Raw genomic sequence first — 27,009 nt, 5'->3', positions numbered from 1 at the left:
CCAATCCAGTGGGAAAACGTTGCTGGCTGTTGATAATAATCGACTTGACTGTTTATTTATATGACAACAACAAGGAATCAGGACGCCAACAAATGATACAATTAATCGGCTGTGGCTGGAGGCTATTAATGAGACCCTTTAAAAGGGATGAAGCATAGTATCTCGCTAAGTTGTCTGCTTTGTTAAGATAGAGATGGGATTAACTTTTTCTTTTGTGGAAATGGGAAAACGTCGATTTTTTTTGCCCTTAAAGTCGGCCCTGCTTACCTAAGGCAAATTAATTATTTTGATTGGCCAAGACTTATGCACCTCAGGTCGATTTTGAACAAATTTGGCAGCACTTTCCCAAAATAATTAAAAAATCGCTTGGCTGGGCCCAGGTTTCACATGGACTCTTGTGTCCGGGTAACTGGGTGAGCTTTTTCGCTCTTCCCGCCTGCACAATAGCAGCTTTTTCCCGTATTGTCCGCATTTAGAAACCCGATTACCCTCTTTACGCGTCACCCAACATGTTCTATGCCATGTTCCAGCTTGATATACAAACACAATATAAGCCATAGGTAAGCGAATTATATTTGGAATTTGTTCCTTGTGTTAATAATGTACGATTATGTATCTAATTTATGCATGAGCCCCTCCACACTGTTATTTTGTGATTTGTCTTGTTCTCTGATCTCCTTATATAGATTTCGTGTTCCCCCTGGTTGAGACCTGTTTGGAATGTATATGGGTGCGTCGGACAGAAAGAACAGTAAGCGTAAGTCTCACGTCAATGTCAGACAAAAGAAGCCGCAAAGAAGAGATTCTATTAAAGATGCTACCAAAGATCTTGTTGAAGAGAAAGATAAACAATTGATCACGATCGGCTACAACGATTTAGTAGCATGTTGCTCGCCATTTGTCATCCCCGCTAGCTCACAGATTAATGACCAAAAATATTCGCATGAGATCAACCTATCCTTGTTGTATGGGGAAACAGCTAACCCTGCTTCCTCCTCATACAAATCAACGCAAGAGGTCTCCAAACAAAAGTTAATGAACAGTTTAATAGAATCTATGCAATTGCTCGACCTGATCCCTGGAAAGTCGCTACATATCCAAACTCCTCGCTCCTCCTGTGCGGGTCTCGATTACTCCGACTCCGAAGAGGTTGAGCTGGACGATGAGGACGTTGATGTGGAGCATCGCCTAGCCCAAATGGACATCGACATCAAAGATCTGTTTGATCCGCAGATCAGTATCATGAAGGCTCCGCAAGAGTCGCTGGGTGTTGTTACCCACGACGAGGCGTTTGATTCTACTCCAAACGGGCTGGTCATTTTCTGAAAGAGAAAAAAAGGGAGCTGTTAATTATGACACCCCTCGCTGGTTTCTGCATTTGCTATTATCATATTACATTACATGTTTCGCATCCGTCATATGTTGATGATCCGCAAGATTTCGTCGTCGCGTCCTTTCAATAAGGATTTCTTGGCATAATTCTGATAGGCGATATTAGTTTGGATCATCCAGTCTCCTCGAAGCACGTCTGCCAAGGTCACTCTCTTGTCTGCGTCTGGATGGAGCATTTTCACGATTGTCTGACGGCTTTGTTCTGGGAGTTTTGAAAATGGAGCGTCCAAGTTTCTGTTCAACTGGTAGCTATCGAGTTGGTCGAAAGACAATGCTTCATACTTATTTTTATATTTTTTGAACTCAAAATCTCTTGAAGAAGCTTCTGTCCAGGGTTTTTGCAGAATGGCAATGTTGAAGTAGAGGATTGCTAGCGACCAGACATCTATGGCTTTGAAGTTGATTTTGGAGATGTCTATGCTGTTTTCCGGGCTGTGTTTGTATTGGTACAATTCTGGCGATTTGAATGAGGTTGTTCCCAAGGAGAGGTATTCTGGTGTGAAGGTGTAGCCATCTACACGGTCGAGATCGATTGCATTACCGAAATCTGTGAGTTTGAGTTCTCCGTTTGCGTCGATCAGGAAGTTTTCAGGTTTCAAGTCTCTGTGGACGATGTTTTTGGAGTGCAGGTATTTGACTACCTGGAGACACTTGAGAAAGAAGAAGTCTTTGTGTTGGAACGAAATGGGGACGCTGTTTTTGCGAGCTTTGGAAAGCACCGAGAGCAGGTCGCCGTTTTTGCAAAAGGAGAGCAAAACAGAATAGCAGAGTTCGTTACTGTGGATTTCGGCAAAGAAATGGTATGTCTCCACCAAAAACGGGTGGGGCTGAAGTCTTTTCAAAGTGGAGTATTCGTTCAAAGAGTTGAACAAGTACGTTTCTGGCGACTCTTGGGGTTTTTTCTTGAGTCTCTTCAAAACACAAAGTTGAGTGTTATCCGACTTGAAGCGACATTTGAAGATGGCACCTCCTGATCCTTCGTCAATTTTGTCTTCGACCACGACACACGAGTCTGGTGGGGCAAACTCCTGGTTCATGTCCTGTTTGTTTCCAATAAACTCGAGAGACGGTACTCTATTGATAAGACCTTCGGCACGAGACATCTGAAATTTGGCGGCTGTTTTGTGCTGGACAACAAGTCTGTGGAGATTAAACGCTCATAAATTACACAACCCGTTGCAAACAACGCTGTTTGAAGAAGAAACTAGGAATTAAATATAGGTCAGTGGTTCTTCCCCCACTCTTTTTGCATTAATTAGCAGTGTAAAGATGTGTGTGGTTTTTTCCCGGTTTTCAAATAAGTTGATTTGTTCCTTCTTTATGACGACCGCAGCAGCCCGCTCTTCGGTCTCGGTCGTCGACCCGGCGCAAGTGGCAAACACTTCTGACACGTTGAAATCGTCGTGGTTGCTCAAACGGCTGTTTGATTCGTTCACAGACGCCATTGTGGAACAGTCCAACGAGGCAGGAATACCAAGCAACCGCAGCAAATCGATGATTTCGTACTGCATTTCGCCGTTTGCTCTGTTCTGCATGCTGACGGCGACTCTTTTGAACAGGATCGTGATTTTTGCAAGCACCAGATCCAGCAGAAGACTCCCGAAAGTGTCCAAGGTGATTCTGCGGTTGACTGCGATTTACCTGCTACTGGAGGGCAGTTACGGCGTTCTATCGTCTCTAAAGCATTACACACGCACACCATTGCTCAAGAAACTGATTCCGTCCTACTACAACTTCGATGAGTCGAAGTTCCACACATACACCTTTTTTGGCATAAGTTACAGTGCACAGTACTTTGAGCGCACCATCATTAACAGCGAGGGGAAATTTGTGTTGCACGGTCCCACTCCGTCTGTTCTCAAGCCATTCTACTTTTCGCTGTGTCTCAGCCAGATTTTCGAGACTTTTATCGCTGTCACTGGCGGAACAGAGCCCTGTATTGAGAACGGACTCACTCTGTTTGAGTACTCGCTAGCGTTTCAGGAAGTGCAGTCCGCCAACCGGCCGTCTGTTGAGCTTCTGTTGATTGCCGTCATTGCGTTGGTCCACCAGCTGAACATCCATATTCTCGGATTGTTCAATCGCCAGAACTACAGACTAATCTTCTCCATGCTGGTTGGGTCCTTCACATTGGCACTGTACCTCAAGATCATCTTCACGGGACGGCTCTCATTCATTCCGTTCACCGTGATCATGGGATACCTGCCCCAGATGATAACTTTGCTGGTCATTTTGTCAAGTCTGGTGATATTTCTGCTGGCTGCTCTGTTCAAAGGCTCTTTTGCCGACCTCACGTTCAGCGCTCTCACCAGCCACATTGACTCGATCGAGATCTCGCTGGCCGACGACTTCTACACCGCGCTAATCAACCTGGGCTCGTTTGTGATCAATGCGGCCTCCAAACAGAGCTACGTGAAGGAATACGACCAGATACTGGTTCCTGCCACCACTTTCCTCGAAGCCGAGGCGTTGCAGTCCGGCTACGGCCGCAAGATCGACAACCACCCCGAACTCGCCGCGCACCAGGTCCAGCAGCTCAAGAAACGCCCGCGGATGTGGATGGTGGCGCGGCGTGTGCGCGACATGCGCAGTCTACTGTCTGGATTCGCCAAAATGTCCACAGAGATGGTTTTGGGCCGGCTACCGCTGGCAACGGAGGACGACGTAGCAAGCGATATTCGCGAAGAGGACTGGCGCATTTTCCACGAACGCAACCGCCAGCTTCTGGCCGCAGAGGCCGTCAATCTGGACGAGATCGCCGAAACAGAGCTTCAACAGGATTACGCAAGATTGATACTTGGCAGCCAGATCTCCGAGATCGACAACTCCGCAGACTACGAGCCTGTCTCAGAGGCCAGCGAGAGCGAGTGGGAGACTGACGACGAGCCGGTGGAGTCCGAAATCGGCCAGCTGTTATCGCCAGAAGACATTGGCTCGCTCCTTAATCCTCAATCTACAGAAGAGATCCAATTTGCACGAATTCTCCAACAACACCTCCACGCACCGTCCACATTGACCAGACGCCGGTTCCACCAAAACTACACGCCAGAACTGCAGCTGTGGGACGTGATCAGAGAGAAACGGGCCCCAAACTACGACGACCTGGGCAGCTGCGTGATTTGTCACGTGAACGCGCGGCAGGTGATTTTGTGGCCGTGCAAGTGTCTGGCGATCTGCGAAAGCTGTCGTGTGTCGCTGTTTGTGCGCAACTTCAACGAATGTGCCTGTTGTCGGTCCAAAGTCGACGGCTACAGCAAGGTGTACATCCCGTGATAAGGTGGTTGTGCAGCCCTGTTGTCCTTATACATATTGTATCGTAATACTAAGAGAAAAAAAGTAAACAAGACGTGCGCCGCTCAAAATGTTTGGCGTTGGGCAAATGTTTTTTTCAAAAGCAGTATAATATTTGTTTACATTTGTTAAACAAGATACCAAACCTTTCTCTTTAGGACAACTGGACCTTCGCAACAGTTTTAGAACTTTATCACCGCAAGTTGCAATGAGAGAAATTGTAAGTATATGGAAGCTTGAAGGGTGGGGTGGTCGCATAGTGCCACTATGTCCCCCCATCCTGAAACTATAACCCACCCAATTTTCGTGTTGGGGTGGGTGTTTACGTCTCTCTACTAACACTTTTAAGATTCATTTGTCTACCGGACAATGTGGTAACCAGATTGTAAGTATATCGCACGCGTCGAAATCATCAGCTAACATAATAGGGTGCTGCTTTTTGGGAAACCATCTGTGGAGAACACGGTTTGGCCTCAGACGGAACTTACCACGGAACCGATGATATTCAGAAATCCAGACTCAACGTTTACTACAACGAAGCTAGCAGCGGAAAATACGTGCCAAGAGCAGTCTTGGTCGATTTGGAGCCAGGCACGATCGACACTGTCAAGTCGTCAGAATTCGGTAACTTGTTCAGACCAGATAACCTCATATACGGTCAATCTTCGGCCGGCAACGTTTGGGCCAAAGGTCACTACACCGAGGGAGCCGAGCTGGTTGACTCTGTGTTAGACGTTGTTAGAAGAGAGGCCGAAGGTTGCGACTCGCTCCAAGGTTTCCAGATCACCCATTCCTTGGGTGGTGGTACCGGTTCTGGTATGGGTACTCTTTTGATCTCCAAGATTAGAGAAGAGTTCCCAGATAGAATGATGGCCACTTTCTCTGTGATGCCTTCTCCAAAAGTCAGCGACACTGTTGTTGAGCCTTATAATGCTACCTTATCTATCCACCAGCTGGTTGAGAACTCGGACGAGACCTTCTGTATCGACAACGAGGCTTTGTACGACATCTGCCAGAGAACTTTGAAATTGAACCAACCAAATTACAGCGACTTGAACCACCTTGTTTCGTCTGTTATGTCTGGTGTCACCACCTCGCTGCGTTTCCCAGGACAATTGAACTCCGACCTGAGAAAGCTTGCTGTGAACCTTGTGCCATTCCCAAGATTGCACTTCTTCATGGTTGGTTACGCTCCATTGACCTCGATTGGATCGCAGTCGTTCAGATCGTTGACTGTTCCAGAACTGACACAACAAATGTTCGATTCCAAGAACATGATGGCCGCTTCTGACCCAAGAAAGGGTAGATACCTGACTGTCGCTGCTTTCTTCAGAGGTAAGGTTTCTGTGAAGGAGGTTGAGGACGAGATGCACAAGGTGCAAACCAAGAACTCTGACTACTTTGTGGAATGGATTCCAAACAACGTCCAATCTGCCGTTTGTTCTGTTGCTCCTAAGGACCTGGACATGTCTGCTACGTTTATTGGAAACTCCACTTCTATCCAGGAGCTGTTCAGAAGAGTGGGAGACCAGTTCAGTGCCATGTTCAGAAGAAAAGCGTTCTTGCACTGGTACACTTCTGAAGGTATGGACGAGATGGAATTCACCGAAGCCGAATCCAACATGAACGACCTTGTGAGCGAGTACCAGCAGTACCAGGACTCCAACGACATCGACGAAGAATTGGACTATGCGGACGAAGCTCCATTGGAGGACATGCTTGAGTAAGCAACAGGTGTTTTCCAACGTGCGCTTGGCTGAGTTTTCATTTCTTTGGGTTCGGATGAGATCTTTCCTTTGTGCCTTGCTTTTGATAGCCGAACAATCGCAGATGCCATACGAATGGGACTCTGCCCAGCAATTTGTCTCGACTAGTTTTGTTCAATATACCCCCCACCCTTTAAGTTTTCAATAAAATTAATCCTTTCTTAAATAATCCAGGCTGTGTAACAATTTTTGTCGATACCCAATGTTTTGGCCCAACCTTGTTGTTTGTTCGCAAACGTTACCGGAGGTTGAGGAATTGGCCGGAGGAACCAAGACCGGTGACCCGAATGTTGCCATTGAGTACGATCCCACGCCGCACCTTGATCCTGTGATCCAGACCTTGACCAACGATCTAAATTTCCCCTATGTTGTTTTGACGTACCGGTCTATTTATCTGTTTGATTCGCGCACAAACTCCCCGATAGCCGCCCATATACGCTCCAACAACTCGTTGGACGAGTACGGTCGCAATTTGAAGATCAAGCGGTCACCCAACGGCAAACAGTTTGCCGTCGAAACGTCCAAGAACATGCTGCTAATCTTCACGCTCAAGAGCGAGCTTTCGGACGAGCTGCTCACCATCTTCAACACCGAGGGCAAGATCATCCAGAACGGGCTGCCTGTGATTGCAGAGGTGGTGGAGAACGCGAACTCGCCGGAAAATCTTGTCAAGACGTTTATTAACGTTCTTTTAAGCGGGAACAACATGGAGTTGCCCAACTATGACTACGGTCTGCGGCTCAAACTGGTGCTGAACGTGCAGAGTCCGCTGGCAGACTACTGTTTTTCGTCGAACGGACACCTGTTGCTGGTGAACTCGAAACCGCACGCTTTCCAGACAATCCAACTGGCCTCTGCGCCGAGCCAGTCGGATATCGACGCCAAGGACCAGGGCAAACACATCAAGTTCATTCTGGTGGAGGAGCTAGAGTGGTACCATGCGGACTCCACCACGCGGGAGCTGTTCTACAACTTCGAGATGGGCTGTTTTGTGTGGCTGAACGAAGCCGGAGACTGCTGGCTGGTGCAGAAACGCGGCGGCGCAGACAACGTGGAGTTTGTGGGCAAGCAGATCCACTCCTCGCTGGACGGGCGCGTGGTGAAGTGTCTGATCAACCATTTCCGCAACCTGGTGTATTTTGGCATGGAGAACGGCGACCTGGTGGTGGCCAAGCTGCTGCGCACAATGGCCGTGAAGAAACTGCGTGTGATCAAGAAACACGTCTCGTCGCAGGACCTGCAGAACCTCGTGCTGAGTCCGGACGGCGACTCCTTGATTGCCCTGTACAGAAACGGCTGGAACGTGTACTCCACGCTCGGAAACCTCAACTTCTCCACGTACGACTACGAGAGCGCAGACTGGCTGCGCCCCACCAGCATCGGCTTCATCAGCAACTTCGAGCTGATCCTGGCCACCGAGCACAAGCTGCACAAGCTGAATCTTGTCACGCTGAACCACTCGCGGTTTCTGAGCTCGGCCACGTTCAAACGGCCCGTGTTGCTGGGCAACGACCGTCTTTCGTTGTTTCGCGCTTTTGATAAGAATCTGATCGACCATTGGAAGGGCAGCCCGGACACCAGCAACAAGGAGACGAACAGCTGGTTCGACGTGATGCTGCCGATCTCGTTCTTCATCAACAATAGAGAAATCCGGTGCTGTGCAATGAGCGACGACGGGAATTACGTGTGTGTTGTTGGCAACCGCGACGTCTTCCTGTACAATCTGGTGACCGACGAGTGGAAGGAGCTGAACCTGACGGAGAAGGGCGACAAGCCGGAAATCAACCCGGTGCGGATCTGTATCTGGTGGAAAAGCTATCTGCTTCTTGGTTCCAAGACGTTCGAGACAGAGGCCAAGTCCGAGGTTGTGCTGTTTTCGACCAAAATCCTCGAGAAAAACGCACCCTTCACGTACGACCAGATCGTTTGGGGGTTCAACTTCGAGGAGACCGCGTTGGACGAGAACTTCCTCAGCTTCAACATCGACATGTACCACGACGAGCTGCTGGTGATGAGCGACAAGATGAACTGCTACACATGGAAGATCGGTTTCAACGGCCAGCGCAAGTCGGGCCAGTCGCTACTGCTGCGCAAGTCCAACGTTTACCAGCTGCGCAACTGTTTTGAGAAAGAGCTGGACTCGGTCGTTTACAACTTCAAGGCCGTGGTGAAAGTCAACGAGGATGACCTGCTGGTGCTGGCGAACTGCGACCTCACGTATATCCGCAAGGAGGTTGTTTCTGCGCGCGAAAAGGCCATCTACCACTCGTACCTGCTGAGCAACACGGTGGAGTACGTGGCGAAGCCGACGCCGAACCTGGTTGCAGTTTTTGACGGATGCGAGATCTTGCTATTTGACTTTGCCAACGAGAAGAACATGATGAAGGTGCTGCCGATCGCGGTCCAGACAGGCAACCAGACACAGACGAAGAAGGACCAGGTGCTGGTGGTGGAGTCCAACGGAACAAACTCGTATCCGCTCACGATGATGAACGATAAGAACATGATTTTCGGCATCGAGATCGACTACTCGCCCACGTCGAACCTCAAGATCGGGCCCACGCGCAAGAACTACCTCAACAACGTGCTCGACCACTACATCCGGCTCAACCTGGAGATCGACAAGGGCGACAACAGCAACATTCTGAGTTTGTCGTCGATCTTCAAACGGTTCCATCGGTTCAAGCATTTTGTGTTTGTTCTGGAACTGCTGTTGATGAACTACATCCAAAGAAGCTACGACAACGAGGACGACGGAACAGAGTATTTCGAGCGGCTGGTGTCGCTGATCAAGATGACCGGCATGGAGTATTCGGTTTATCTGAACTGTCTGAAAAAGATCGAGGTGCAGTACTGGGCCACTTTTTTCGACAAGTACGGCGAGACTCCGCGCCAGATGCTCGCCAAAATCAACACCGGCGACAAGGACTTCAAGCTGTGTGCGCATTACTTCATCATCATGCTCAATTACGAGGAGAACGACGAGAAGATCAGTGGCAGCGATATCCAGCTGATCAACGAGATCCTCGTCAAATTGGTGCTAACCAAGGACTTTGAAACATCGTTCGAGCTGGTGCGGTTCATCAAGTTGATCGACGACAAGATCTGTGCGAAAATCGTCGGAAACTTGGAGTCGCGTCTAAAAGCTTATCAGAGATAAATAGATCACCAGAAAAAAAAAAAAAGCTACTTAATCTTTGTTTTATCATGGAATCGTGTCTTGTTTACGAATCGCCCTCAGTGTGGGGGTTTTTGGTGGGGGTTCTTCTGGCGTTGGGAATCTACGTGTCCTATGTCCCCCAGCACGTCAAGATCATCAATAGACGAACAAGCGAGGGATTGTCGCCACTGTTCTTGTTCCTGGGGTCCACGTCTGGATTCTCCGCCTTTGTGAATCTGCTGCTCACAACCGCCCCAGCACGCCAATGCTGTGTTTCCGAGCTCGACAGGTTCCAATGTCTCAACTCGCAGGTCGGTCTGATCCAGGTCGGAGTCCAAACCGTGGGATATACCCTGATTCTGGTTCTATGTGCCCATTTGACAAGACCCAGAATAGAGACCCCGGATTCGGACGGGGCAAAGATCGCCAGGTCGTACAAATGGTTTCTGGTGTATGCGGGAGTCAACCTCGCAATTGCGGTGTATTTTCTCGTGTTTGTCACAGATTACTCAAAAACACTCAAATTCGCAAACCTAAGCGGACTCGTCTCCACAGTGCTCGCTACCGGACAATATCTCCCGCAAATCCACACAACCTACGTTCTGAAACACCCGGGCAGTCTGTCGGTGCACATGATGATGCTGCAAACTCCCGGGGGCTATCTGTGGTGCTACTCGTTGTTCATGCAACCGGGCTCCAGATGGAGCAGCTGGCTACCATACTTTACGGCCGCAAGTTTACAGCTCATTCTACTGCTGATGTGCTTGTACTTCCGCGAAACACACCCTGAACAGCAAAACGATGGGTCGCCTTTATTGGTCTAATTACACAGAAATGGTCTTCCACACGTTCAAACCGTCTGTTCCAGTGCTGACCAGTGCTCCTGGAATCTGCTTGTGCCATCTCACGTCCTTCACGTCCTTTTGCCAGTGCACAAACAGCAGCTGTGGCGGAATGTCCGACAGGTCCTTGGACTCCTCCTTCTGCTGCTTGATCTCCTCGTCGTCGGCCTCCACAGCCAGATCCCAAAGCGTCACGGTGTTGTCCTCGGAAGAAACAGCAACAATGGACTCGTCAAGCGGGTTGAACGCAATCGAAGTGATGGCAGACCGGTGGAAGTCGTACGAAACCACAGGCGATGGCTGCTTGCCCGGCTGGAAGCTTCTCAGGTCCCAAACCCCCCAGCTACCGTCGTCGTGGCCAGACGCAAGCAGATAATCGAGCTTATCGCACCACGAGATCACGTTCACGTCCGTTTTCGAAGCCAGCACGTTCAGCGCAGGCTTGTGCTTCTTGGACCGCGTGTCCCAGATCCTCACGTATCCGTCGGTGCCTGCGGTAGCAAACACCGTTGTTTCCGACCGCGACCATTGGATGTCCTCGATCGATGCATTGCTGGCCTGGAAGGCCGTCTTGTCGGTGGTCCACTTGCTGTTGGACCCGTTCGTCAGGTAAACTCTTCCGGACATGTCACCACTCAACAATGCGCCCGTATCCACCAACGGAGACCAGTCCAGACCGTACCCTTCAACGTTGCCGTGGTTCTTGACAATATGCACGGGCCGCTTGTTCTGTTTCGGGATCACGTATCCCGGCGTGTCGAAGGCCTTCATCTGTGCGCTGAGGTCGAAAACGAGCACCTCTGCGTTCTCGCTCATGGTGGCAGTGTAATACTTGCCCGTCTTCTGCGCCAATGGAGAAACGCGCAGTCTGTTGGTTGTGTGGCTAAGAGGAACGGTTTCGCTTTCGAGGATCGGGTCGTGGTCGTTGTCCTCCTCGTCTTCGTCGTCTTCATCCTCTTCGTCGTCGTCGTCCTTCACCAAAGTCTTGGCCAACGACGAAAGCTTCATCACAATCATCTCGTTGTCCTTGTTTCTCTGGGCCTGTGTTGCGGTAGCAAGGTACATGCTGGCCGGGAACCCGCGTCTTTCCGATCCAAGATTGTCGGGCAAAACGTCGAGAGTCAAACATGGCCATGGCATGTTGACGTTGTGCAACATCTCATACACGCTGGGGTCTGCCTCCAACACCTCGTCTGGACCCAAAGGTCTGGATCTGTGGGGTAAATACAGCTCTTGTTGGCCGTCCTGCTGCGAAGACTGTTCTGGCTGGTTGTCTGTGTGTGCGGACTCGGTCTGGGTCTCCTCCATCGCCTCGTCGTTGTCCTCTTCCCCAGAGGTGTCAATCTCGATGATTTCTCCCTCGCTCTCATAGTCGTCTCCAGAAAGGTCTTCCATATCTCCTTCGACTTTCGACCGGTAGTCGTCGGACAGGTCCTCGATTCTCCGCTCGGTGCTGCCGTTGGCGTCTCTTTTGGCGGAATTGGCCGCGCCAAAGTCGTCTGCTGCTCTTTTGGACATGCTGAATAAAAAATTAAGATATTTTTTCAAAAATTTTTTTTTTAGCCTGGCTCGAAAGGGAAATAAACCACACATTTATCTTCAAACTATGGAGCGGAGGAGTTTTCTTGACCAGGAGCCGCCGCCGGGGTACATTGCCGGGCTGGGCCGTGGTGCCACTGGATTCACCACGCAAGCAGACCTGGGCACCGTTCGACGGCTTCCTGCGGGCTCGTTTGCGTCCGACGATGACAAGGACGATGGCGACCAGGACCGGTTTCTGGACGCTGATCAGGACGAGGCGGGTGTTTTTGGCGGTCTGCGCGACGACGATGACGATGCAGACCAGATCTACGACGCTATCGAGCAGAAATTGCAGCAGAAAAAGGCCAGAGCAGCGAAAAGAGCGCGTTCTGCCGTCGTAGACTCTGACGGCAGGGTCCAGGCCCAGGATATTAGTATCGGGCAATCGATCCAGACCATTGGCGAGGAGTTCAAGGACTACAAGCAGCAATTGGCAGAGGTGTCCACTGATGAATGGCTGAATCTTCCCGAGTCGGGCGATTTCACCAAACGCAACAAGAGAGCCCGCAAAGAATTGCAGGAGCGACAGAGATTCTATCGGAACTCGGACCTTGTGTCTGTTTCTGGGCCTGCGGGCACTGCAAATGTGACCAACGAGGACGACGACGTGGACCTGACAGGCGTTTCGGTGGCCAAGGAGAAAGTTTTGGCCGGGCAGCTGATGAACGTGCAGGAACAGTCGGCCGTCGTTTCGGTGGACGCAGACGAGTACTTGGCAAGCCTGGCACAGTCGGGCGACCGCATTGCCACCGAGATCGGCGACTACGCCAAGACACGTGCGCTGTTTGCCAAGATGAGAGAGGCCAATCCACGCAGACCCGATACGTGGATAGCCAGTGCGCGGCTGGAGTTTGAGGCGAAACGGTTCCGTCGCGCACGAGAGCTTATCCAGGAAGGATGCGAGCGGTGCCCGAAGTCCGAGGAGGCGTGGCTGGTGAACATTGAGATGAATAAGCAGGACGTTGGTGTTTGCAAGGTGATTGTTGCGCAGGCGGTGCGATTCAACGCGCGGTCGCTCAGGCTATGGTTATGTGCGGCCTCCTTGGAGACAGACAGTGTCTCGAAGAAACGCATTGTCAAGAAAGCGTTGGAGTTCTTGCCCGCGTGTGCAGAGCTTTGGCTCGAGGTGGTGAAGTACGAGCCGGACACGGCCATGGCCGTGCGCATGCTGCAGAAGGCTGTCGAGCTGGTGCCGGAGAGCGTGTCCCTGTGGCTCAAGTACGCAGAGCTCGGCAAGACAAGACAGGTGCTGGAGCAGGCGCTGACCAAAGTGGCTCCCGGTGACGCGCACGTGATCTGGGTGGAGCTGGCCAAGTTTGAGGAAATACACACGGAAAACGAGGTGAAGGTGACGCGACTGGTGGAGCGGTGTTTTGCCAGCACGGCACTGGACCGCGAGAAGTGGCTGGGCATTGCGCTCGAGTGCGAGCAAAAGAACCTGCCTTTGGTAGCCAGGGCCATTGTTTTCAACAGCATGAGTCTGGGAGTTCCTGAAACGGACAAGCTGGAGTTCTGGCGCGCAGATGCTCTGGAAAGGTCGCCCGAGCTCGCCAAGTCGATGTTCATGTACATCACGGCCAACTACCCGGACGACACCGCCAGCTGGATGGATTTTATCCGGTTGGAAAAACAGCTAAAGGACTACGAGCAACTGTATGTGGTTTACGAGATGGCCACGCGGGCAATCCCCACCAACAAGCTGTTTTATTTGATGTACGCGAAGGACAAGTGGAAGCTTGATGGGGATGTGCAAAAAGCCAGGGACGTGATTAATGAAGGGTTGGAAGCCATTCCCGACTGCGAAGACCTGTGGTTTGCTCTGATCCGGTTGCAGGACACCAACGAGGCCAGAAACACGTACGCCAAGTGCCGTGCCCGGCTGGGCAAGCTGTCCGCGCGCGTGTGGTACAAGAGCGTAACGTTTGAGCGACAGAGCAACGACCCGGTGGCTGCGAAAAAGCTTGCCGAGACGGGGCTGGCGCTGTTCCCGAAAGAACAGAAACTGCACCTGCAGCTGGGCCAGATCATGGAGGAGCAGAACGAGCTTGCTGAGGCGGCAGAGGCTTACTACAAGGGCACGTTTGCGTGTGTACAAGCCGATTTGCTGTGGGTGCACCTTGCCCGAGTTCACGAGAAACAGGGCAACCTGATCAAGGCGCGGTCGGTGCTGGACCAGGCACTGATTGCCAGCCCGGACAGCGACCTGGTGTACCTGGAGCGGGTGCTTTTGGAAGAGCGGGCAAATAACCGGTCGCAGGCGGAGCGGATCTTGGCTGCTGCGCTCAAGAGACTGGGCACCTCTGCGGTGCTCTGGCGACAGAACATACTGTTTGCGAAAAAGACGCATCGCAAGAACCTTTACGGGGCCGCACTGAACGCTACCAACGACAGCCCGGTGGTGATTCTTGCCATTGCGAGGGACATGTGGGTGTCGGGCAAGATTGCCAAGGCGAAGCAGTTTTTTGACGCGTGCTACGACCAGGACCCGGGGTACGGCGACTACTACATGGAGTACTATGCGTTTCTGCGGAAGCACGGGACCAAGGCAGAAATTGCAGAGCTGGAGCGCAGGTTTGTGGAGCACGACCCGCACTCGGGGGAGCGGTGGTGTGCGGTGATGAAGGACGTGCGTGCTACCAAGACGGGGGTGGATCTATTGCGGGATGCAGTTGTGGGGAGAGAGGGAGTGTAGCATAGTGTAACATAGTGACTAATGGTGAAATTAATAATGGTGGATATGTAAATGCAAGGGTGGACGGGAGAATACTGCCACGGTGCGCTATGTCATAGTCTTCCCAGTACTGCCCATTCACCGAATCCCTTTCTCTCCCCGATAGTTTCTGCCCATTGCACCCCCACTTTAATTCTCCTGCCCCCACCACCCACCATCTCAACGACATAATTTTTGTTGTAGAAATAATTTGACAAAATTATCTCATGAGCAAAGTGTTTGGAATCCGGTCTATTTTGCGGATCTCCCCGCCGTCGCCGACGAAATTGCGCGTCGGCCGTCTGCACAGACGCCATGCGTCCGTCAAGACAGACAACATCGACTGGGACCCCATGAAAACCACCAAGCAGCTCACCAAGGGCAGAGAGCTCGAGGCCAAGCACAGCAGGCGGGTGTTTTTCGGGCTGCTGTGTCTCACGCCGGTGGTGACGTTCTTCCTTGGCTGCTGGCAGTTTCAGCGGCTCAAGTGGAAAAACCGGCTCGTTGCTGACTGCGAGGACAGACTCACATACAAGCCGCTTCCTCTGCCCAAGTCGATCACCCCCGACCAGCTGGCCGACTTTGAGTATCGCCGTGTGCTCATCACCGGCGAATTCGACTACTCCCGAGAGGTGTTTGTGGGCCCTCGCGTCGAAAACGGCCTCAAGGGGTACGTTCTAATGTGTCCGTTTGTGCAGTCCAACGGAGCAGGCGAAGTTCTGGTGAACCGCGGCTGGATTAGAGAGGACAAGGTGGTGCCTGGCAACAGACGGCTGCAGCATCTGTCGTGTCCACAGGGCGAAATCACCATCGAGTGTCTACTAAGAGTTCCACCGAAAAAGGGCCGTTTTCATATGGACCACGAAAAAGGCTCCAAGCTGTACACGTACCTGGACATCGATGCCATGGCCGAGGAGCTGCATTCGAGACCCATCTACGCCGTTGTGGTGCAGAACCTCAGAGACAGACCCGAGTGGCTACCAAAGCCCGAGCCGGAGCAGGTTCCGTGGTGGAAGTTCTGGAGCCGGGCCAAGCCCGAGGAACAGCCGGCCCCGGCTGCAGACGACGAGCTGGAGTTCAGCCCGCTGCAGTTCATGAACGCAGGCGTGCCGCTCGGCAAACCACCCACGCTCGACTACAAAAACAACCACCTGCAATATCTGGTCACGTGGTGGGGAATCTGCGTTGTTTCGGCGATCCTGCTCAGACGCGTCATCAGAAACAGCAAGATCGTGAACCCAAAGATGGAGAAGATGCAGCACGCCAACAAGTACCTGGGCTAGTGCTTCCGACTGTATATACTGCGTAAGCGCTTATGTAAGCGCAGAAATTGAGGAAATAAATATTTAATCACAAAAAAACAAAGAGGGTACGCGTTTTCGCTATAAACAACCGCAGATGAAGCCGTTTGACAACGAGAGCACGAGCTCGCGGCTGCCGGTGGTGCGGCCGGCGACGCCGAACCAGCATCGACGCAGCATGCGGTCGTCCAACCTGATCGGCACGTCCACGTCTCCTGCCGGGAAACAGCAGCACTATCCTCTTTCTTCGCCGTACAACTCGCAGCACCAGCCGCCGGGGCTGTCTACTCCTGGATCCTTGGGTCACAGCGACGGCAACGAGGGTGGATCTGACGGGGGTGTTGTTGGGGAGTCGGAGCTGCCGTTCTTCGACAAGGCTCGGCAGTTTGAGTTCATTGACCATCTCGACAGCATCCACATGAAGCTGCTGCGGCTGAACGAGATCCACGAGTCGTTGACGAACTTCAACGAGTCGTTTGGGTCGTTTTTGTTCGGGCTCAACATCAACGCGTGGTGCGTGAACTTCGAGGAGGCCCCCACACCCAAGACCTGGAGCCAGAAACAGCAGGCTGACGAGATCCAGGCCAAGATCGACGCTTTGACGACAGAAATCGGCAAGCTGGACCGCGAGCGCAAGGACCGCAGCGTGATGCCGCCGCCGGTGCAGAACAGGCCCCCGCAGGCGCGCCAGACGCCGATCCGCAAACCCACGACGCGCGCAGCAGCCACCGCGAGACGACAGTCGTCGATCCCGACACTTGTGCGGTCGCAGTCGTCGACGCCAGCACCAAAAAACAGCCGTTTGAACCTGTCTTCGGCCAAGAAAAGCAGTGTGCGGCCAGCAAGTACAGAGGAGGACGATAAGTGGGAGGTCAAGGGCAGAAGGCCATTTAGATGAATACATAAATGATCAAGGTTTTGGAATCTTGAGACTCTTGCTGATCATGACGGATCCTTGGAGGAAGAACAGGAAACTGAGTGGGTGCCACTCGTAGAAAGTTCCCTCCCAGAGCAGACCGAAGGGCAGCTGGTCTGCGTACCACTCTTTTGTCACTAGGAAAGACATCAGAAACACGATCCACAACGAGCTTGGGATCGGCAGTCCTTCGAAGTACTTGGACTTGCCGGTTTGGTCTTTAGGGATGTTTGCCACGGTGACGTTGAACCTGGCAAGTCTACCGAGTCCGCAGAGCACGCAGTATGCCAAGAACAACACATCGACGGTGGTTTGCATTCCGATGGTGAACGCAATGGAGGCCGGGGCCACGCCAAACGAAATCAAGTCCGCAAGAGAGTCGAGCTCCTGGCCAATCAGCGACGCCTTCTTTCTCAATCTGGCCACCTTGCCGTCGAAGAAGTCGAAGAACAGACCCAACAGAATGAAAAAGATGGCCCTTTGCACGTAATGCGGCTTGTTGGTGAGCGTAAACCGCAAACACGAGATGATCGAATAGAACCCGCTAAAGCCATTCAACATGGTGATGAAGTCGGCCATGTGCAGGTTGCGGACGAACGAGAAGTGTCTGTTGTCCGAGGTGAACGCGATGATGTCTGTTTCGTTTGGAGGCGGCAGCGGGTCGTCTGCCAGCGAGAAGATCGAGGACATCGAGGACGACCGGCTCTTTTTGGCCAGGTCCTGCGGAACAATCTCAGAGTCTGACGAGTCGGCAATTGCCGAGGAGGGGGCCGGGATAGACGCCTTATTCGTGGACCGGGTGGTTCTTTTAGACATCGGGGCAAGAAGCAAGCGGACAAGCAAAATTAATGTGTTTTCATTTTCATGTGAAATGCGATTTAGGGCTGACCACACAGGGTTGGTTGCTGGTGCACGGGTGTTGAGTTTGAATTGATTTCCTATACAGCTACACGGCTCTAACCACCTCGTCGATGCACTGGGCGACGTGCTTGACGTTGCCCTCGTTGAGGCCGGCGATGCTGGCGCGGCCGGAGCCCACGAGGTACACGCCGTGTTTCTTCTCGAGTCGCTCGACCTGGGCTGGCGACAGCCCCGTGAACGAGAACATTCCTTGCTGTTCGCTGATGTGTTTCCAGGTGCCTGGGGTGCCGAGGTTTTCGAGCTCTGCGGTGAGTGTTTTGCGCATCTTCGAGATGCGCGAGCTCATGGTGACGAGGTCTTCTTCCCACTGTTTTTTCAGTTCTGGGGTGTTGAGGATCAACGACACGATTTTGGCTCCGTACGCTGGCGGGTTCGACAGCTCGGACCGGACGATCTTGGACAGCTGCGACAGAACGGCCTTGTTGAGTGCGGCGTCGTGGTCTGGCAACACCACGTGCACTGCGCCGACCCGTTCGCCGTACATGCCTGCGTTCTTAGCAAACGACTGGCAGACCACGATCGGGAACCGGTACTGTTTGTCCACGGCCTCGCGCACGGCCCACGCGTCTTTTTCGAGCGAGCCCGACGAAAAGCCCTGGTACGCCGAGTCGAACAGAGCCAAATGGCCGCCCTGTTCCACAGCCTTGAGGATCTTGAGCCATTGGTCAGGGGTCGGGTCCAGTCCTGTTGGGTTGTGCGCTGTGGCGTGCAACAGGAACACAGACCCTTGTGGGGCCTTCTTAATTGCGTCCAGGAACCCGTCCAGGTCCAGCGACTTGGTTTTCGCGTCCCAATACGGGTACGTAGCAATTTTCAGTCCAATGTACTCAAATAGCTGGATATGGTTGGCCCAAGTTGGCTGCGAAACGTAGATCAACGGAGGCTCAGCAGACGACTCCGACACGTAGAAGTCCTTGAGGAACTTACCGGCAATGTGCAAAGCGCCTGTTCCCGACAGCGACTGGATGGAAACGAGTCTGTCCTGGACAATTGCTTTAGAGTCATCGCCCAGGATGACTCTTGCTGCGGCGTCGGTGAACGATTTGAACCCGGAGATCGGCAGATACTCGTGGTTGTAGTCCTTGGAGTTCTGGAGCAGGTTCTCGGCGAGTTTGACCGAGGGCAGGATCCACGGGTTGCCGCTGTTGTCTCTGTAGGCCCCTATACCGAGGTCGACCTTGTTGGAGCGGGAGTCCTCTGTGTATCTGGATTTCAGGCCGAACAGCGGGTCTGGGGGCAATTGCGGGATGTTTTGGGTGGAGAACGATCTTGTCATGGCAATGTGGTTGACACTGGGGACACGAGGGATTATATAGGTGAGTAAACGGGACCCGGAGAATTTATATGGGAGGACGGAAAAAAAATAGAATTTACCCGGAATCGGATCAGGCAGGGGACGGGGTGAGCAGGAGGGAGGGAGGCACAGAGCTGGTAGGAGCCAGTGGGAGCCAGTGGGAGCCAGTAGGAGCCGGCAAGTTTGTGTGACTTCTCCCGTCTGAGGCCATTTGCACTCTTTCGCACTGCCCCCAACCCCCCACCGGCCACGCACGGCTGTGTAATTATCCACGCTGCCTAATTTTTCCAGCTAATATATTGCCCGTCATGGATCTGCTGGGAGATATTGTGGAGCACGACACGTCCGACCAGGTTTCTGCGCCCGTGGCGTTTGTGCCGCGGCCGGCGACGGGGTTCCCGCTCGCGTCGAAGCGCAAGCCTGCCCAGCGACTCGCAAAAAAGCCCGTTGACAAGCCTGCTGACACCCACCTCTCGGAAAAGGAACAGATCCATCTGGAAAACGTCGAGAAGCTCAGCCGAATGTCGCCCGAGGAGCGAATGCAGGCCAAGGAGGAGCTGGTGAGCACGCTGGACCCGAAAATCCTCCAGATGCTGCTCAACAAGGCCCGTCCCCAGGACCTGGACCAGGGCAGGCCTGCCGTGGACAGCGAGCCCGGGTCGGCCGTGTCCAGCCCGCAGCTCAAGCCGGCGCTGCGCAAGAACAGCGCGTCGTCGTCGTCGTCCGACAAAAAAGTGCGCTTCAACAACGAGGCGTCCGTCAAGTACGTCAAGCCGTCGTCGCCGTTGGCAATGCCTGTAAGCTCTTCGTCCGAGCCGCACGAGGACGAGGACTGGGAGGACATCGAGTACCTGGACGACTCGGGCCCGTCGTTCGAGGAGGCCCAGCGGCTGAAACAGGCGTCTGTGCATTTTCCCAAGCCGTCCACCTTGGAGAAGCTGGAGAAGCTCGATTTAAACGACCCGGACTTCAACGACAAGCTGCACGCCAAGTTCTTCCCGGACCTGCCCAAGGACCCGAAACAGCTCGAGTGGATGAAGGCCGCGCCAGAAACCCCGAACGAAATAGCCTACGACACGATCGCCGATCTGCGGTTCGATCTGAACGGAGATCTGGTCACGTCGGAGAACCTGGACAAACTAGCGTCTGCTCGCGAGCTCCACCACCACTCGGCACACCCAGAATTGCCAGGGTACACGCTCGCGGAGCTGGCACACTATCTGCGGTCGTCTTTTGCCGGGCAACGGTGCATAGCTCTGCGGAGTCTGGGCCGTATTCTGTATAAATTGGGCGAGGCCAAGTTCCAAGTGGTGGACCAGCAGGACGAAGAACAGGAACTCGCGGAGTTTGAGCGCAAATGCTGGGGGTTGGTGATCGATCTCAACATCATGGATCTCATCAATGAGTTTGCTTCCGACAAGCAGCGCAACCTCAGTGTTAAAAACTATGCGATAGAGGCTCTTTATTTGTGGAAAAAGGGCCGTGGAGACGTCAAGCTCAAGAAGGTGTTGCAAGAGCGTCTAAACTCGTCCGGTAGATAGCTTAATCGTCCAATTGACTGATTTCAACACGGTTGATCGTCGAGTTGAGTCTCTCGTTTCTGATGATCTTGTAGTAATGGTCTGTGAAGTCCACTGCGTTCATGTACCGCAGAAACTTCTCGTCGTGAGTGATCACAATCAGCTGGAAGTTCTTCTGACTAGCGCGTTCCTGGATGATGTTGCTCAACGCCTTGGCCAGCGACTCGATGTTCTCGTCGTCCAGGTTCGTGGTTGGCTCGTCCAGCGCAATCATACCGAAATTGAGCCCAAAACATTCGGCCAAAGCCAGCCGGATAATCAACGCGGCCAGCACTCGCTGGCCAGCAGAACACCGGCCCCGCATGTCCAGCTCCGTGCCGTTCTTCACCATCACCACCCGATAGTTGTACGAGCGTGTCAGCGACGAGCCAGTAGACTTGATGGGGTCCGCCTTCACCATGATGGTGTCCACGTCGTTGCCCATATACGTCTTTTTCCAAAGCTCGTCCACAATCCGGTTGATCTCCTTCATCTTCACCTGGTGGTACTCAATCACCGCGTTGTCGATCGCCTTGTAGTACGTCGACAAGTCCGTCACCATCGACAGCTTCGTCTGCAAGTTCGCATACTCCTTGGTGTACTTCTGGTCAACGTCCTTGTAGTCACGTGCCAGCTCCTGCTTGACCGACTGGATCTGGCGAGACAGCTGTGTCATTTCTCCGAGTTTCGTGGAGTACTGGTTCTGGAGCTCGGACTGTCTGGCTTGCAGCTCGCGGCTCCTGGAAACAAACTCCTGTCGTTTGGACTCGGCCTGTTGCTGCGACAGTTCGGCGATGGTGGCACGCGTTTCTGCCTGCTGGGTTTCCAGCGAAATCAGGTCCAGATTGTACCGCAGGTTGCGTTCCTCGTTGTCTGCGTCGCTCACAGCGTGCTCGAGCGTGCGCAGTTGGTCCGCAAGCTGTTTGATAGCAACTTCCTCGTTTTTAATACCTTCCTTGAGCTCCAACGTCAAATCTTCGAAACTCACCTTTTTCGGATACTTTTCCTCAAACTCGCGCACCACCGTGCGCAGAGACTCGATGTCGCGCTGAATGGTCTTTTGACGCTCGATCTCGGGCAAGATGGAGTCCAATTCCTGGCGCGATTGGTCGTTCGTCGTCTGCAGTTTTTGCAACAATTCCTCTTGGCTGGTTTTCAGTTGACTTATTAGCTTCTCTTTCTCAATAACCGAGTCTCGCAACTGCTGAACTTCCACAGTTACCTCCCGCAACGAGTTCTGAACGTTCACGTTATCCAGGTCGGACTTTTCCAGCTCCATGATGACCAGCTTGCGGTCCTTGATCTGCCCCTCCAAAGTGGCCAGTTTGCGAGAACTCTGTTCACGCTCAGCTTTCAGATGTTCCAGAACCAGCCGCAACCGTCTGACCTCACTGTTGGCATCCGACTGAGCAATTTCTAGCTCCTCCATGCTCTGAAGCTCTTCTCCATAAACAGAAAGCTCAGACTTGAAGCTCGTGAGCTGTTTTTCAATAACGCTCTTTTCGCTCTCCAAACGAGCAATCTCGTCAACCGTCGATATTAACGCATCAAATTGGCTCTTGACGCCACGTTTCTCTTCAATCTGAACGCTCTTCGCACTGACTATAGCCGCTTGTTTCTCCGTCTTTAACGCAAACTCCTCAACAAGCTTCAACACCCCGTCCTCTCGGTTCTTTAGCTTGCGGTACTCCTCCACTTTCCCAGCAACCCCCTTCACTGTCTCGAGTCGTTTCCGTGCAGCCTTCAACGCATCCTCGGCGCTCTTATTATTCTCCAGAATGCTGGTCTGTTTCGAAAGAAGCTCCAGAACTTTGCTCTTCTCGTCAGAAACACCAAACTCCCGGTGACACAGTAAACACGCGTTCTTGTGGTTCACCAGGTCGATCGCTCGCTTATTAAAGTTGATGCAGTACTCGCGGACCTTGACTCCTCCGTCGCAGTCGTTGAACTCGTACTCGGCGTCCTCCAAAACCTCGTCGTACTGGTCTATTGGAGTGGCTCCCAAAACGGTGGTAATCTCCTTTTCTAGCACAGCAATCTGCTCCGAAGACTCCTGCGACCGTTGCAAATGCACCTGATGACTATTTTTCAGCTCAGAAAGAGCATGCTGCTCACTTTTCAGCTCTTCTTCCAGCTGGGAGTACTCCAACTTGATCGTCTCGTAACTGCTCGTAAACTGCTCAACACTATTAGTGCCCAGCCTGCCAAAGGCAGACTCAAGCTTCTCTTCTATTCCTTCCAGAGACTTCTTCAAATAATGCATCTTGGCCATCGCGTCAGACTGTCGACTGGTCTGGCCAACTTTGCGAAACAAATCTTCCTGTTTCACCTCGACCTGGCGGATCTGCGCCTCTGTTTGCGAAATCTTCTCGTTCACGGTAGCCAGCACGCGTTGCTGGCGGTAGTCTTCCAGTTCCTTTTCATCTTGAACCAATAGAGTTCGCTCATTCTGCAGTTTTGTCTGGTTTGTACTAGAGGAGGCCAAAACTCGTTCAAGCTCGCTTTTTTTGGCCTCCAAACTAGCAATGTCTTTCCGCACATACTCGGCATGCTGGAGTTCCTTTGCGAGCTCCTCTTTCACCGTTGTGGCCTCAAACTCAATGTCCTCAACAACAGTTTTGAAATGGCTCTGTTTGTCCTCAAACAGCGCGGTCAAACTAGCGAGTCGCTTCTGATCGAAACCGGCTTCCAATCGCTGGATCTCGGCCAGATTCCTCTCGTACTGCTCCCAAAGACCAGCGTACCGACCCGACTCCAATACACTCGAATTGTAGTTTTCTCTTTTCGTCTCCAGGTCCAAACTGCGTGTCTCCAGCTGCGACTTGAGCTGATCTATCTCCGACTTCTTCTCCACAAGAATATTGGCGAAATTGTCCAATTGCAACCGGATATCATCCATCGACCCGCTCACAGGTTTCGTCGTGGTGCGGATCATATCTATCTGCTGTCCCAAAGAAACCTCCTGCTGTTTAAGATATTCGAGTCGATTAATGGTTTTTTCGTAGTCTTGGTTCGAGGTGAACAGCTTCTCGGCCTCGCGGTTCACCGTTTCGATCTCCTTTGACAGCGAATCCGACTCCATGTTCAATTGGTCCACCTGACGGTTCAACTCGTCGATCTGCGCCGTTTTATTGTGCGCTCTGTTGCGGTCGTTGCGCAAATGGTCGACACTGTTGTTCAGCACCTTGATATCCACGTTCATCTCCTTCTGAATGACCTTGAACGTCTCCAACACCTTGATGAACTTGACCGAGTCGAAGATCTCGTCGAACTTCTTCTTCAAATTGGCCGAGTCGCTGATCGGCCACAGACTGTCGTCTTGGTGGCAGAAGATCACGTAGTTGAGAACGGCGCGCGAGACGCCGAGCTGCTGCGGCACCGCCACCTCGATGTCGGCCATTTTCGACGTGACCGTCTGTTTCTCGCCGTTGTGCACGGCAACGAGCTGGTTCTCGCGCGTTTTGAAGCTCGTGTTCTTGGTGCGCGAGTTCTTGAACGCGGCCAGCGACTTGGTCAGCACCATATTTGTCTGGTTGACGTTCTGGAACGCGAGCTTGACCTGGGCCTTTGTCTCTGTCACGCCCGTCATGCCCGGATCATTCACAAACGCGCCGTTCTTGGAGTTGGGAGGGAGATCCCCCGTAGTGGCGTATCTCAGGGCCTCAATGATGGTGGTCTTGCCCGATCCGTTGGTGCCCACAATCAAAGTGAGCGGCCGCTCAAATTGGATCGTCTCGTGGGTGTCCCCGCTGAACGATCGAACCCCAGAAACTGATAACTTGTATATGCTAGCCATCACCACTAATACTTACATAAGCCAAGAATAAAATTTTGTTGATGAAAAATTGGTCACAATTCGGACAAAGAACCATCATCGCTTGCAAACCCAGATTCCCCTTGTCCAGACAGTTCATGACCACGTGGATCCAGCCCGAGCCCCAGAAACCAGCCCAGCTGGTGCTATACAACACATTTACGCGGTCCAAAGTGCCGTTTGTGCCTACTTCCAACGAGGAGGTTGCCTGGTACAGCTGTGGTCCCACCGTTTATAACTCCAGCCACATGGGCCACGCCAGAAATTATGTCACCATCGACATCAACAGAAGAATCATGCAGGACTATTTTGGCTACAACGTTAGATTTATCCAGAACGTGACAGATATCGATGACAAGATCATCATCAAGGCCAGACAAGAGTATTTGTTTGCCCAGTACAAGAAGTCCCATACCGAGATCTCGGCCGAGCTCAAGAAGAACGTGGCCACCGCCTTGCAAGAGTACATCTCGAAAAACATCCCCGAATGGGACGGGTCTGGCTCGTTTGTTGACTGGGCCAAGACCTTGGATCTGGCAGCTCTGGGTGTGCAAAAGCCCAAATTGCCTATGCATGTGAAGGCCGCCGTTGCCGCATCCAACGAGTTGCAACACGGAACCGACCTGGAATCGTTCTTCGCCAACATCCAGGACGTTCTTGTTCCGAAACTCGACAAGGAGCTCGGATCCACAGTTACCGACCCAGAGATCTTCAAAGCGTGCTCGTCGTACTGGGAACGCAAGTTCGACGAGGACATGGCTGCTCTGAACGTGCTGCCACCATCGGTGACCACCAGAGTGTCCGAATACGTCCCGGAGATCGTGGAGTTTGTGGAGAAGATTGTGGAGAAAGGCTACGCGTACGCCACACCGGACGGGTCTGTGTATTTTAATGTGGCCAAGTTCGACAAGGACCCGGCCCACGAGTACGCCAAGCTGCAGCCGTGGTCCAAAGGTAACATGGAGCTGATTGCGGACGGCGAGGGCTCGTTGTCTGCTGCGAACGGCAAACAGAACGCATCCGATTTTGCCTTGTGGAAGGCTTCCAAGGCGGGCGAGCCATCGTGGCCGTCGCCCTGGGGACACGGCCGTCCGGGATGGCACATCGAGTGTTCTGTGATGGCCTCTGATTTCGTCGGGTCCCAGATGGATATCCATTCGGGAGGAATCGACTTGGCCTTCCCGCACCACGACAACGAGCTTGCCCAGTCGGAGGCCCATTTCGACTGCAAACAGTGGGTCAACTACTTCCTACACACCGGCCATCTGCATATCGAGGGACAGAAGATGTCCAAGTCGTTGAAGAACTTCATCACCATCGAGGAGGCTCTGCAACGGTACTCTTCTCGCCAGCTGCGGCTGTGTTTTGGACTGGTTCAATGGAACAACTCGCTGGATTTCAAGGAGAGTCTTTTGAACGAGGTGCGGTCGATGGAGTCGTCGTTGAGCAAGTTCTTCAAGAACGTGCGTGCGCTCAAGGCCGACAACGACCACCGTCTGGCTTCGGGCGAGGTGATCTCCAAGAAATACGGCGTCCACGAGAAACAGCTTGCTGCGGACCTGGAACAGTGCAAGAGAAACGTTCATGCTGCGTTCTGCGACAATTTGTCCACTCCGCTGGCTCTGCGTTCGCTGCTGGAGCAGGTCAACAGCGCCAACAACTACATCAGCTCTGTTGGCGCCGATTTGAGGGTGGACGTTCTTGTGCAGAGCGCTCTCTACATCACGCGGATCCTGTCTGTTGTTGGTTTCGACGTGCGGAAGGACGGACTCGGCTGGGAAGACGAATCCGGCGCACAAACGGGCTCGAACCTGGAAGAACAGCTGCTGCCGTATCTCAAGGTGCTCTCGAATTTCCGGGATCTGGTGCGGAGTTCTGCGATCGCCAAAGCCGACTACAAAGTTTTCCTGGAGGCTACGGACACTTTGCGGGACAAGGACCTGCTGAACCTGAACGTGTCGCTTGACGACCGGTCCGGCCAAGGAGCCTTGGTGAAATTTCTGAACGAGACGGAGAAGCAGGAGCTGCTAAATCAACAAGAAGAAAGACAACAGCAGCAGCTGGAAAAGGAAAGACGGCGGTTGGAGCAGCTGAAACTGAAAGAAGAAAAGGAAAAAGAACGGCTGGCCAAGGCCCGGATCGACCCAAAGGAGATGTTTAAATCCGACGAGTACAGAAAAGTGTACGAGGAATGGGACGAGACCGGACTGCCGGTGAAGCTTGTTGGCGGCGAGGAGGTGACCAAGAGCGCCAAAAAGAAGCTGATCAAGTTGCAGGAGCAGCAGCGCAGGCTGTTTGAGGCGTACCAGAAGAGCCAGACGGTGTAAATAAGCTAATAAAGAGTATCGACCACAATTTTGTCATGACGTCATATTGGACTGGCTCGCTCCATGATTCCTGAGTCATGATAGTCCGGTGACGTGATACGGCTCCGATCCCGACAAAATACCCAATGCGGACTG

At 52.7% G+C, this 27,009-nt stretch overlaps 20 protein-coding genes across 20 annotated transcripts; 11 read left to right on the top strand and 9 right to left on the bottom strand.

Moving 5' to 3' along the window:
• Window positions 1-726: 726 nt before the first annotated feature.
• OGAPHI_002465 (uncharacterized protein) lies at window positions 727-1,326 on the top strand (the record flags this gene model as incomplete). Its single annotated transcript, XM_046203338.1, has 1 exon — window positions 727-1,326. The coding sequence occupies one exon, from the start codon at window positions 727-729 to the stop codon at window positions 1,324-1,326; it is 600 nt and encodes a 199-aa protein (XP_046063125.1).
• An 89-nt stretch (window positions 1,327-1,415) lies between these two features.
• On the bottom strand, window positions 1,416-2,495 carry OGAPHI_002464 (uncharacterized protein; the record flags this gene model as incomplete). The annotated part of the gene is made up of 1 exon (XM_046203337.1): window positions 1,416-2,495. One exon carries the CDS (start codon window positions 2,493-2,495, stop codon window positions 1,416-1,418), a length of 1,080 nt encoding a protein of 359 aa, XP_046063124.1.
• Window positions 1,780-6,410, top strand: OGAPHI_002461 (uncharacterized protein; the record flags this gene model as incomplete). The annotated part of the gene is made up of 5 exons (XM_046203334.1): window positions 1,780-1,898; window positions 1,985-2,264; window positions 2,341-2,461; window positions 2,726-4,533; window positions 5,112-6,410. 5 exons carry the CDS (start codon window positions 1,780-1,782, stop codon window positions 6,408-6,410), a joined length of 3,627 nt encoding a protein of 1,208 aa, XP_046063121.1.
• Window positions 2,604-2,927, bottom strand: OGAPHI_002463 (uncharacterized protein; the record flags this gene model as incomplete). Its single annotated transcript, XM_046203336.1, has 1 exon — window positions 2,604-2,927. The coding sequence occupies one exon, from the start codon at window positions 2,925-2,927 to the stop codon at window positions 2,604-2,606; it is 324 nt and encodes a 107-aa protein (XP_046063123.1).
• OGAPHI_002462 (uncharacterized protein) lies at window positions 3,483-3,710 on the bottom strand (the record flags this gene model as incomplete). Its single annotated transcript, XM_046203335.1, has 1 exon — window positions 3,483-3,710. The coding sequence occupies one exon, from the start codon at window positions 3,708-3,710 to the stop codon at window positions 3,483-3,485; it is 228 nt and encodes a 75-aa protein (XP_046063122.1).
• Window positions 5,157-8,432, bottom strand: OGAPHI_002460 (uncharacterized protein; the record flags this gene model as incomplete). The annotated part of the gene is made up of 6 exons (XM_046203333.1): window positions 5,157-5,286; window positions 5,382-5,518; window positions 5,688-6,370; window positions 6,887-6,989; window positions 7,387-8,196; window positions 8,289-8,432. The coding sequence occupies 6 exons, from the start codon at window positions 8,430-8,432 to the stop codon at window positions 5,157-5,159; spliced, it is 2,007 nt and encodes a 668-aa protein (XP_046063120.1).
• On the top strand, window positions 6,652-9,609 carry OGAPHI_002459 (uncharacterized protein; the record flags this gene model as incomplete). The annotated part of the gene is made up of 1 exon (XM_046203332.1): window positions 6,652-9,609. One exon carries the CDS (start codon window positions 6,652-6,654, stop codon window positions 9,607-9,609), a length of 2,958 nt encoding a protein of 985 aa, XP_046063119.1.
• A 47-nt stretch (window positions 9,610-9,656) lies between these two features.
• On the top strand, window positions 9,657-10,433 carry OGAPHI_002458 (uncharacterized protein; the record flags this gene model as incomplete). Its single annotated transcript, XM_046203331.1, has 1 exon — window positions 9,657-10,433. The coding sequence occupies one exon, from the start codon at window positions 9,657-9,659 to the stop codon at window positions 10,431-10,433; it is 777 nt and encodes a 258-aa protein (XP_046063118.1).
• Window positions 9,740-11,969, bottom strand: OGAPHI_002456 (uncharacterized protein; the record flags this gene model as incomplete). Its single annotated transcript, XM_046203328.1, has 2 exons — window positions 9,740-10,076; window positions 10,438-11,969. 2 exons carry the CDS (start codon window positions 11,967-11,969, stop codon window positions 9,740-9,742), a joined length of 1,869 nt encoding a protein of 622 aa, XP_046063116.1.
• OGAPHI_002457 (uncharacterized protein) lies at window positions 10,564-11,823 on the top strand (the record flags this gene model as incomplete). The annotated part of the gene is made up of 3 exons (XM_046203329.1): window positions 10,564-10,730; window positions 10,887-11,060; window positions 11,340-11,823. The coding sequence occupies 3 exons, from the start codon at window positions 10,564-10,566 to the stop codon at window positions 11,821-11,823; spliced, it is 825 nt and encodes a 274-aa protein (XP_046063117.1).
• Window positions 11,970-12,057: 88 nt separating the features above from the next.
• Window positions 12,058-14,724, top strand: OGAPHI_002455 (uncharacterized protein; the record flags this gene model as incomplete). The annotated part of the gene is made up of 1 exon (XM_046203327.1): window positions 12,058-14,724. One exon carries the CDS (start codon window positions 12,058-12,060, stop codon window positions 14,722-14,724), a length of 2,667 nt encoding a protein of 888 aa, XP_046063115.1.
• Window positions 14,725-14,969: 245 nt separating this feature from the next.
• Window positions 14,970-16,025, top strand: OGAPHI_002454 (uncharacterized protein; the record flags this gene model as incomplete). Its single annotated transcript, XM_046203326.1, has 1 exon — window positions 14,970-16,025. One exon carries the CDS (start codon window positions 14,970-14,972, stop codon window positions 16,023-16,025), a length of 1,056 nt encoding a protein of 351 aa, XP_046063114.1.
• A 115-nt stretch (window positions 16,026-16,140) lies between these two features.
• On the top strand, window positions 16,141-16,941 carry OGAPHI_002453 (uncharacterized protein; the record flags this gene model as incomplete). Its single annotated transcript, XM_046203325.1, has 1 exon — window positions 16,141-16,941. One exon carries the CDS (start codon window positions 16,141-16,143, stop codon window positions 16,939-16,941), a length of 801 nt encoding a protein of 266 aa, XP_046063113.1.
• A 12-nt stretch (window positions 16,942-16,953) lies between these two features.
• OGAPHI_002452 (uncharacterized protein) lies at window positions 16,954-17,775 on the bottom strand (the record flags this gene model as incomplete). The annotated part of the gene is made up of 1 exon (XM_046203324.1): window positions 16,954-17,775. One exon carries the CDS (start codon window positions 17,773-17,775, stop codon window positions 16,954-16,956), a length of 822 nt encoding a protein of 273 aa, XP_046063112.1.
• A 130-nt stretch (window positions 17,776-17,905) lies between these two features.
• Window positions 17,906-19,156, bottom strand: OGAPHI_002450 (uncharacterized protein; the record flags this gene model as incomplete). The annotated part of the gene is made up of 1 exon (XM_046203322.1): window positions 17,906-19,156. The coding sequence occupies one exon, from the start codon at window positions 19,154-19,156 to the stop codon at window positions 17,906-17,908; it is 1,251 nt and encodes a 416-aa protein (XP_046063110.1).
• OGAPHI_002451 (uncharacterized protein) lies at window positions 18,153-18,752 on the top strand (the record flags this gene model as incomplete). The annotated part of the gene is made up of 1 exon (XM_046203323.1): window positions 18,153-18,752. The coding sequence occupies one exon, from the start codon at window positions 18,153-18,155 to the stop codon at window positions 18,750-18,752; it is 600 nt and encodes a 199-aa protein (XP_046063111.1).
• Window positions 19,157-19,439: 283 nt separating the features above from the next.
• Window positions 19,440-20,018, bottom strand: OGAPHI_002449 (uncharacterized protein; the record flags this gene model as incomplete). Its single annotated transcript, XM_046203321.1, has 1 exon — window positions 19,440-20,018. One exon carries the CDS (start codon window positions 20,016-20,018, stop codon window positions 19,440-19,442), a length of 579 nt encoding a protein of 192 aa, XP_046063109.1.
• OGAPHI_002448 (uncharacterized protein) lies at window positions 19,483-20,715 on the top strand (the record flags this gene model as incomplete). Its single annotated transcript, XM_046203320.1, has 1 exon — window positions 19,483-20,715. One exon carries the CDS (start codon window positions 19,483-19,485, stop codon window positions 20,713-20,715), a length of 1,233 nt encoding a protein of 410 aa, XP_046063108.1.
• A 1-nt stretch (window position 20,716) lies between these two features.
• Window positions 20,717-26,133, bottom strand: OGAPHI_002447 (uncharacterized protein; the record flags this gene model as incomplete). Its single annotated transcript, XM_046203318.1, has 4 exons — window positions 20,717-24,451; window positions 24,763-25,306; window positions 25,405-25,718; window positions 26,077-26,133. 4 exons carry the CDS (start codon window positions 26,131-26,133, stop codon window positions 20,717-20,719), a joined length of 4,650 nt encoding a protein of 1,549 aa, XP_046063107.1.
• Window positions 24,571-26,874, top strand: OGAPHI_002446 (uncharacterized protein; the record flags this gene model as incomplete). The annotated part of the gene is made up of 1 exon (XM_046203317.1): window positions 24,571-26,874. One exon carries the CDS (start codon window positions 24,571-24,573, stop codon window positions 26,872-26,874), a length of 2,304 nt encoding a protein of 767 aa, XP_046063106.1.
• Between the last annotated feature and the right edge of the window lie 135 nt (window positions 26,875-27,009).

Source organism: Ogataea philodendri, assembly GCF_020536065.1.
Source record: "Ogataea philodendri strain CBS6075 chromosome Unknown scaffold1, whole genome shotgun sequence".
Taxonomy (NCBI): domain Eukaryota; kingdom Fungi; phylum Ascomycota; class Pichiomycetes; order Pichiales; family Pichiaceae; genus Ogataea; species Ogataea philodendri.
Note: the sequence above shows the minus strand (reverse complement) of the source record. Positions and strands in the feature narration are given on the sequence as shown.